The 9,601-nt window shown below is 39.3% G+C and overlaps 2 protein-coding genes across 2 annotated transcripts; one reads left to right on the plus strand and one right to left on the minus strand.

Moving 5' to 3' along the window:
* The first annotated feature begins 622 nt into the window (after positions 1-622).
* Positions 623-5,215, plus strand: LOC122973887 (uncharacterized protein At4g38062-like). The gene is made up of 4 exons (XM_044341690.1): positions 623-2,069; positions 2,227-2,385; positions 2,740-2,880; positions 3,217-5,215. Exons 1-4 carry the CDS (start codon positions 1,436-1,438, stop codon positions 3,483-3,485), a joined length of 1,203 nt encoding a protein of 400 aa, XP_044197625.1. The 5' UTR covers positions 623-1,435; the 3' UTR covers positions 3,486-5,215.
* On the minus strand, positions 4,082-9,334 carry si:ch211-63p21.8 (kelch-like protein 33). Its single transcript, XM_044341689.1, has 4 exons — positions 7,891-9,334; positions 6,831-7,779; positions 6,537-6,707; positions 4,082-5,919 (listed from the first exon to the last, which is right to left on the minus strand). The coding sequence occupies exons 1-4, from the start codon at positions 8,726-8,728 to the stop codon at positions 5,400-5,402; spliced, it is 2,478 nt and encodes an 825-aa protein (XP_044197624.1). The 5' UTR covers positions 8,729-9,334; the 3' UTR covers positions 4,082-5,399.
* Positions 9,335-9,601: the final 267 nt, after the last annotated feature.

A 9,601-nucleotide genomic window follows, 5' to 3' on the forward strand; every position in this document is an offset into this window, starting at 1 on the left:
AGTGTTTCTTCAAAATTACAATAGAACTGATAAGTTACTGCCCTACAATAAGAAATGTAATTTTAATGAACACAAATTCATGAAAATTAAACTATTTCAGCCCAAAGTAGCTGACATTGTACAACCTTTTTAGACTGGTTTGACTTGCATACACTACATCACTGGGTTAATGTGGTCTGTCTGTCAGCATACCTGTGTCATCAGTTATCACTTTGATCAGCATTTTTCTTGTCTACATCCTCATTCCAATGTAAAGCATGTTTTTCTCCGCCTCATGTTCCTCGTTCCTAACTTTGAAACGAAACATGCATCATACATATTTTCCTTGTTCATAATAACAGCAGTGACTATTTCAGTGGAACTTTTCAAAATTTATTAGTGATACTAATACTGTAAGTACTATATTATCAGATGCTTTTGGCCCTGGTGTGAACATTGTTATCACTGTGCGCTGGTGATCACTATATTCAGCATGTTTCTTTGTCATGTCTACGGAATTAAAATGAGCAGAAAGTGCATCTCATACACATTATGTATATTACATGGCATAAAATATATATGAATGAATGGTTTGGCTCTGGATTGGTTTAGATCATCTCATATCATATAATTCTTATAAAATATAAAAACTCATATAAAAACTTCCAGAAATTTTGTGCTGGATTTGACAACAACACAGAGGTTCTTTTGACAGTAAGGGCTTGAGGTACCAGCTGAGGTTACATTGACAAAGGAGACAGACAGAAGACATAACAGAACATCAATAGTAGACTGAAGTCAACAGTTTAAATGTACTTTATGTAAAGTACTTTTGAGACGCATCCCACTGGTCACTCAATCCTTGAATCCATATGATTTATATGTAATCTGTCAGCTGAAATGCTTGACCTGATGGTAGACATGACTGAATTTGTAGGGTTTTTGCGAAAAAGGACTTATCCCATTGTGTTATTGCTTTAAAATAACACAATTTGAATACAACCAACAACATAATAGACCTACACATGCATATATTTAACACATGGATGGTTCACACAACCAAAATACATCAAGAAATGTACTAGGATATTAAAGTGAGTGTGTCGTGCATGGACAAAAAAAAAAAAACAAGGGAATGAGTTGCAGTTAAAATTTTTGATTCAGCTTAATTTCTACACGGGAGAGGCAGAAGGAGGGTAAGAGTAGACTACACAAGACAGAAAATTAAAGAGATTTCCTGGCTCTGTTGTTTCCTTGTTGTTTGCTCTGAGTGGCGAGGGACATCCCCTAAATGACATTTGTGTGAGAACGTTCTTCCTCCACCCTCATTGTCAGATTTGGGCTGTCCTGTCAAAGATAAAAGGAGCTGCCTCATGAGAGCCATCAACTTATTGCTAATTTTGCAGACAGCTGTTATGTACAGAAGAGAAGAGGAGAACATATCTTATCACTGAAAATGGCCACAAAGATGCTTTTCCTTTTTGCTTTATTTGGACTGGCATTTTCCAAGCTCCCACATAAACGGCAGTGTGAGGGTGAAACAAAACAAGATTCACCAACTCGTTGTTCAAATTATGAAAACATTGAATACCTTGATAAAACACTCAAAGATAACCAAAAGGAGCTGCAAGAAAGGATTGCTGCTGTTGAAGGTAAGACCAGAGAAAATCTTGAGACTCTTTCCAGTGTACAAGAGGAGCTTAAAAGGATTAAGTTACAAACTAAGATGGAAATCAACCACACAAAGACACAGCTGCAAGAAAACAACGATGACATTTCTAGCCTGAAGAAAGAGATTCAAGAACTGCGCAAATCCAGGGAAAGAGAAGGAGTAAACATCAATGAGATTGAAGAGAGACTCAATGTAACTGAGAGAAAGTTGAGGGAAAATAAAGCCAAGCTTGAAAATCTGGAGACAGAGACCAAGGGTTCGTTCAGTGACACACAAAAACTCCTGAATCTATATAAAAATAGACTGTCCCATCTTAACACAACAACCCAGGAGCTTGAAGGCAAAGTTGAAGCCCGACTGGATGCCACAAAGACAGACCTTGATACTGAACTGAAGAAAATACAAGACAACAGTAAAGGTAACTTTTAAAACATTTAATATTTATGTTAACTTCTACCAAATTATATGTGCATAGAGCAACCTTTATTAAAAATAATTTTCATGAATTAGATGAGAAAATGTCTTGAATAAAATGTATTCCTATGAAATTACTATGACTTTATTGTTGTTCTAAGCTTTCAGTGCAAAACTCAAACAACAAAAAGCTACAGTCAGTAAATTTATGGAAGAAACTGGGAGCAAATTCAGGCATGTTGACGAACAGCTGAAAATACAAAACACTACAGTCAACCAGCAGAAGGCTGACACTGACACTCTCAAGAGCAAAACCGCAGGTAGGTGTAAAGATTATTAAATATCCCTTGACTCTACATTTTTTAAAATAAAGAGACCAATCTATTAGTCTGATTAGGGCTCTATGTTGCTGTTTATCATAACTGTTGAATGGTTTGGGGAAAAATGTGAAATTACCTTTTTAAAATAATGATCTGTTTCTGTTAATAGGAATAACAAACATTGAGAGAAAAGTTAAGGAACAAAATAGACTAAAACTGAAGGTGGATAGTCTTAAAGCAGAAGATAAGGGCAGAAAAAATATTTCAAGACTCTACATGTAATTGGCGATAAAGGTAAAATATTTAAAGATGAAATAGCTCTCAACTAAACAATGTTTACTTTCCATTCTTTAGTCAATGCTAAGGTGGCGTTTTCTGCAACTATAATCGAATCTCGTGATGTGTTCACTGGACCCAAAACTGCCAGCACCAGCAGTATTCTGATCTTCAACAGAGTCTTCACAAACATTGGCAACGCTTACAACAGTAAAACAGGTATGTTCAATATATTTAACCTCAAAAAAACTGACCAATGACAGCCCGATATGAAAAGAAATAGTGACCTCTGTTGTTGTACAGAGTAAACAAATGTGATATAACATATTAAAAAATGTGCTGATAGGTGAATTTTGTTACCTTCCCAAAGAGCCAGGCTAGAGCTGTTTTCAGTCTTTATGCTAAACTAAGCTAAGCTAACCAACTGCTGGCTTCAGCTTAATATTTAGCCTACAGACTAAGAAGACCAGTAAAGTACGGGAAAAAAATTCTTTCAAGCAAGGATGGAAATCCGGTTATGATTTGAGTCATGTGAAATGACTTTCTCTTTTTCAGGTTGCTTCACTGCTCCACTGAAAGGGGTTTACCACTTTTCCTTCATGACTTTTGGCTACAACAGCTACACCTCAGGAGCCATCTTGGTGAAAAACGGGAGATACCAAGTGAGCACCTGGGAATTCACAGGACCAGATGCCAGTGACACCACCAGCAACACAGTAATTCTTGAATTAAATGCCAATGACACTGTAAACATCATCCTTTGGGAAGGTGGGAAAATACATACAAGTGTCTTCAGTGGGTTCCTTGTTTTCCCAACATCATAGATTTTTGAGGTTAAGAATGTGGACAAGATGCTTTTTGTCTTGTTTTTTTCTTCCTTTCAGCAATTTCTCTTGTGAGTGCAATTATCCTGAGATTGATTTCTTTATTTATTGTGTTGATTTATTAAGATACATTGTTGAAATCCAAAAAATAAGAATGTATTTTTATGTATATGATTAAACACGGGTTAAATCATGGGTCCACTTAAAAAAACATCATTAATTTAAGGATCATATGCCTTTCCCTGACAGAGAGGATAGTACTGTACTTTGTGTTTACTTCCTGCATGCAAATGATGAGGTGTACAGGCCTGGACTTTATCTAAAATACTTATTGCATTTCATGAGTATAATCCAGAATTCTGAATCCTACTGAATACTACTACCATAGTAGGTTTAGTAGTATCCCTTAAGAAAAAAAGGGTGTTTGTTATGTCATTTAGGTGAAGTTCATGTTCATGTTTCATTGCTAATTGTGTGATGATTTAAGGGCTTTAAATTATGGTGGTATGATAACTGTTTTAGGAATTAAACCTTTTCATGGCCCATTTTATCTGTAGAGCTTGAAATATGTACTATGGAAAGTTATGTTCTTTGCATTTGTTGTTTTATTTTTTTTTGACAAATGTTTATCCACTACAGGTTGGCACTTGCATGAGACAAATAAACAACTAACACTATTACTTCTTAAAAATATTTTAAAAATTGAGGAGTATATATAGATTTTCTGTAAACCATAATCAAAACCATCACAAAAACTTAATTAACTTTGTTAAAATTCTACAATTCAGTCTTAATGTTTCAATTTTATGTTACAAGTGTGTAAAATGTAGCATTATTATCTCCTTTGTTATTGATTCTGTGTTTTTGAATTCTTTCACATACAAAATGATCATCTGTTTCTACAATAAAACACCATACAAAATGGAACTGACTGATTTTGTTTAGATGATCATAGTCATGGCTGAATTAACCTTCTATGGGGTCCTAGGGCAAAAATGTGTTGTTGGGTCCCCAGTGACCCCCACAATAAATGATAGCAGTCTGGAGCTGAAATGATTTATTGATTAACTGATTAATGGATTAAATTCAAAAATGAAATGCTAAAAATTCACTGGTGCCAGCTTCTCAAATGTAAATGTTTTCTAGTTTTCACACTTTTTAATGATGGTAAATTCAACATCTTTGGGATTTTGACTGTTTTTCAGAACAAAACAAGTAATTTTGATTCAGAGAGGGCTTCAGAGAATAATTATTGGCATTCTTCACTATTTTCTGATCTTTTTATACTGAACAAACATACTGCTAAATGAATTGTTGCAACCATACAGTACTACTATGACTGAATAATACCACCTTGCCCCAGGTTTTTTGTGTGCAGTTTGATGAAGTACAACTTTACAATATAAACTAAAACAATTCAGGTCTTAATACTAATTTTTACACAAGCCCCCTCTTTTAGACCAGGGCCACTAGATGGAGGACCTTTCATAGTTGATATTACTATATTGTGGTACTTCAGTGGTGCAAATTTCTAAGAAATTTGATTTGAATTAATCAAATTATGTAAACCCGACTGATACGGAATAAACCTGGGCTTTTGGGGCCCCTGGACAGTTGCCTGCTTTGCCTGGTTGGTAATCTGGCCTTGATCATAGTGTATATTTCTACTTCTTCAAAAAGGATCTGGCATTTACAAAAGTCATCCTGGACTTTAATTCCGATAATTTATATTTTGACATGAAAAAGTAGAACTAATAGTATAATTCATTGATGTTTGCTAGTAGATCACACCAAAAAGTCTGTCAATTTCTAACAATTAATATAATTTTCGCCACATTTTGATATTTAACACCTTTGATTGCCATAACCTGTTTTTGTGTCTAATTGGATTTCACCTTGAAGTTGTCCAGCCTGTTACTGTCTTAAATGCTGGGGCAATTGCATCAGACAGGCCCGAATGTCAGTAACAGCTCCAGGCAGTTTACCCATGTTCTCCCATCGCTGTGTGCTGGGATTGAACCGGTGGACCAGTCCAGACTCACTATAGTCATCCTGGCAGTATCCTCCCAGTATATAGATCTTCTCCTCCAGAACAGCTGATGCTGCACCCACATGGGGCACAGGCAGTGATGCAAAAGCAGTCCAGGAATCAGCCACAGGGTCATACACCTCACAGGCTTGTTGGTCGGTGTAAAACTTCCGCAGGTTACATACACCACCAGCAACATAAAGATGACCTTGCAGGGCTTCCATGCAATGCTGGGCCCGGTCATGGGTCATGTCTGCCAAGTAAGTGGTTCCGGTCTCTGGGTGGTACAGGAACATGGAAACCAGACACACATACTTACAGTTGAAACCTCCAGAGATGAAGATTCCTCCATTTGTGACATTGACAGCATAGCCACTCAGAGCCTGGTCCAGGGGCTGGACATAGCTGAAAGGAGCAAAACAAGAGGCATCAGACAGGAATATAGTGAAGTGGTGAAACAAATCAATCTCCAGAAGTTTCCAGTCACATTGACAGGATGGAGAGTTGAAAGCAAAATATTTTAACATACACTATTAGACCTAGAGACAAAAATGGTGAGTGGTAAAAGCGGTATCAGCTGCCAGTCATAAAGTGCAGTTTACATAAAAATAGTGGTTGTAAAAATAAAACATGAATCAGCTGCACCTTGACTAATTGAACTCAGTCATTATGTGCCATTGTGGAGAAAACAGCATCCATCAACTACTTAACTTCAGCAAAATATTATTGTGTTGATCCGTACACCCATTATGACAATATGATAGCTAGGTGAGTAAGAGGTATCAACTGTAAGAAAGGCTAGTAGCTAATGAGAAATCTTGGTCACATGTGTCCATCTAATATACTTTAAACAGGCTACTCAGATAATACCATGTGTAAGTATTTTTACATATCGCAACTTAGTGGGTGAAACTGTGCCAAAGCCAAAACATGCCAGTACTGGAGGTACAGAAATGCAGGTTTACTTCTGCTTTGAAAAGTTGATGGTGTGTCAAGTAGTCTATTTCAAGCATTAGTCTTACCTCCAGGAGTCAGTGTCAGTGTTGTACATCTCCACACTGTCTACATTGGTGTTGATCTCATTATCTCCACCAATGGCATAAAGGCGCTCTTCGTATACCACTACTGAGAAGTTACTTCTAAACTCCTGCAAGTCAGCCAGCCTCTTCCAACTGTCCTGCACAGGGTCATAACTAGCATGTGTGCAATAAATGTAAAGATGGGAAAAGTTAGACCACAATTGTACATCTGTGTGACAATCTGGGTTACTGAAAGTGAGAAGAGAATATTTGTGCACCGACTATGTCTCTTTTTACCTGTAGGTGGATTTCATTATGTCATTCTTGGTATAGAAGTAACATCCTCCAACCACATACAGTCTTCCCCCCATTGCTGCAACTCCATGCCTGAACTTTGGCTTTTCTGGCATCTCACCCAGCCTCTTCCACTCTATTTTCTTCACCAACCCTGTACCACTGCGTAGAGAGTTTGCAAACCACAGCTCCCTGCATGGTATGCGATGACCCTCATCTGGGTTAAGCTGGTCTCCCCCGACCAGAACCAGAGCATCTTTAGGTCGCCTGACTCGGCACTGGTCCTGGGTTTCTGGAAGGCTGAAACCAAATTCCTTGAGTGCAGAGCCATATAGTTCCACCTCCTGGTCTCCAAAGCACTCCATGCGCAGGTTAATGGCCCTGACCTCCCTGAACTCTCGAAAGGTCATGAGGGGGAAGCGAACTGCCTTCATGAGTAAGCCAGCCTGACCCAATCTATCCTCAGGATCAGCCTCCACCCAGGAGATTACAGCTCGAAATACCGCCAACTCTGAGGGCACACATAGACCATCACAGCGTAGGAAGTCTAGAAGCTTCTCTGCTTGTAGGTCATGAAACTTTGCAGTGGCTGACACCTCCCAGAAGTTCCTCAGTACAAAGTCATAGGCTTCCTCAAGGAGCTCTGTCATCTCATAAGCCTCAGCGAAAGACATCACATCCAGGCAGGACCTTGCTTCCATTTCCTGTCGCATGAAGTCAAGGCAAAGCGAGATGGGAGGCTGGAACTGAAGCTGGAGGGCTGTGCAGGTGATCTCAAAAACACAATCCCAGTTGAGTGGAAGGGTCCCACTGTAGGAGAACCTAATCAGAATGTCCAACTCAGAAGCTAACAGGAAGGGAAGGGCAACATAGGTTTGATGGGATTCCCTCATTCCGCAGGTGAACATGCCACGAAAGAAGTCACTGCTAGCTGCCAGGATAACTCTGTGAACTGGAAGACACAAGAGGTTTTCAAATAAAGTTTTCAAACTTTGACCGCCATCAAATTATCAACAAGATACAGCAAAATTACATTTGTAAGAATGATATAAAGTGTGCCAACCATGAAATAAGGCTCCATCTACATCCAGAATTACATCACAGCCCACTCTGTCTGCCCACAGCTGTTCAATGGACTGAAGAGTAATCTTCAACTGTTCTATAGCAGAGATCTTTCGCTCTTCCTTCTTGGGACTTTCACCTTCCTTCATCATTTCCTCTTTGATGCAGAGACCGAGCACTCTAGGAACCCCCAGTGCTTGAGCTGCTGCCTTAATCTGGGCCACGGTGTGTTTGTTTAAAGATAATACAACCCCAGTGTAGGCAAACTCCAAAACTGCCTGTAACCCAACATGATCAACCTCTGGACCCAGAGACACGGACCACTTATGGATTTCTTTATTCTTATCATTGTCTGATTGCACTCCACCTTCTTCCCTCAGTCGCTCCCCTATGAAAGTGCTGACAGCAGCCAGTATAGGAGAGTGCACACCAAAGCTGTTCCCATTCTCAGTGGTCACTGTCAGGTCTGTGAGAAGTGATGAATCCCAGAAATCCTTAAGGGCCATGAAAACGTCTTTAGGATAGGTTTTGCTGCAGTATGTGTGGATGTTATCACCAAGTCCTTCATCCCTGAAAGCCTCCTTGCTCATATGCTCCCCAATTCCCTCCTGACTAGAACCACTGCCATACCTCACCTGGACCTCTGACCCCTCTTTCTCACCCCTTCCACTCATCAACCCCATCCTGGAGTCATTGTAGGCCACGATGCTTCTCAGCTCACGGTTGTCCTGCTCTATCCCTTCTTTTCCACCTTCTTCAATCGCTCTTTTCCTCCTCTCCTTCTCTCTCCTCCATCGCTCCTCCCATTCCATTGGCAGGTAACGCCTGGTAAACTCCATAGCAATATCTTTTTTTGTTTTACTCCGTCTGTCTATCAGTGGTTATTACAATTACATCTTGCAAAACTGAAAACGAATCGAGTACTGTTTCTCATAATTACTTTTTCTGCCTTCTCAAATCTTTCTCTTAAGATCAAATCGTCTCTCTTTCTCAGACTCAGCTTGTTTATATCCAGTGCCAGGAAATGGCACTGGATATAAACAAGCAGCTATTCATGGCTACTGGGTCAGACAGATTACGTTTCAGCAGAATCTCAACATGCACGTCATTGTAACCTTCACCAAGGCAGGACATAGAGATTAGCTTCAACTATATTTGCCCCATCATGTACTATAATAGACCTTTTGGCTTAGATGACAATTTTCAATTAAAGACATAAAAGTACAAAGACTGGTAAAACAATATGGGTTTTACTTTGTGCTCTAGATTCTGTCAGTGACTATTAGGGGTGTAACAGTACACTGTTAAGAGTAGAACAGGCAGACCCAGATGCAGAGCAAGACTGAAGAATAAATTCTTGATTTAGGCTTCAGTGCCAGCAGTGCTAAACCAAACCAAGCAGAGAAAAACTGAACAATGCAGAGCAAACTGGACTGAAACCCAGGACTGAAATACAAAGTGAACTAATGAAACAACAAGGAACAGGTGGCAAGACACAAGGGCAGGCTGAGAGCTAAGGCAGGCTGGGGAAGACACGGGGAGCAGGGAAAGGCTAACGAGACTGAATGCAGGGAAGGTGTGAAGGGAAAAGCAAACTGTGGAGGAGTACATGAACACAGGATTAAAAACACGTGGCAGAAAACTAAAAACCCAGAACACTTTAATGATTGAGCAACTTTAATGATATCATGTCAGAAGTCTTAAAAGATACA

Source organism: Thunnus albacares, chromosome 22 (genome assembly GCF_914725855.1).
Source record: "Thunnus albacares chromosome 22, fThuAlb1.1, whole genome shotgun sequence".
NCBI lineage: Eukaryota > Metazoa > Chordata > Actinopteri > Scombriformes > Scombridae > Thunnus > Thunnus albacares.

What these genes read in the sequence shown, in the direction of transcription:
- si:ch211-63p21.8 (XM_044341689.1), bottom strand. Translation starts at nt 8,728, where the DNA reads ATGGAGTTTACCAGGCGTTACCTGCCAATGGAATGGGAGGAGCGATGG. An exon ending in ATAATGAAATCCACCTACAG is followed by an intron (nt 6,708 to 6,830) that starts GTAAAAAGAGAC and finishes CACACATGCTAG; the next exon opens with TTATGACCCTGTGCAGGACA. An exon ending in ACTGACACTGACTCCTGGAG is followed by an intron (nt 5,920 to 6,536) that starts GTAAGACTAATG and finishes TGCTCCTTTCAG; the next exon opens with CTATGTCCAGCCCCTGGACC.
- LOC122973887 (XM_044341690.1), top strand. Translation starts at nt 1,436, where the DNA reads ATGGCCACAAAGATGCTTTTCCTTTTTGCTTTATTTGGACTGGCATTT. An exon ending in AATACAAGACAACAGTAAAG is followed by an intron (nt 2,070 to 2,226) that starts GTAACTTTTAAA and finishes TGTTGTTCTAAG; the next exon opens with CTTTCAGTGCAAAACTCAAA. An exon ending in CGCTTACAACAGTAAAACAG is followed by an intron (nt 2,881 to 3,216) that starts GTATGTTCAATA and finishes TCTCTTTTTCAG; the next exon opens with GTTGCTTCACTGCTCCACTG.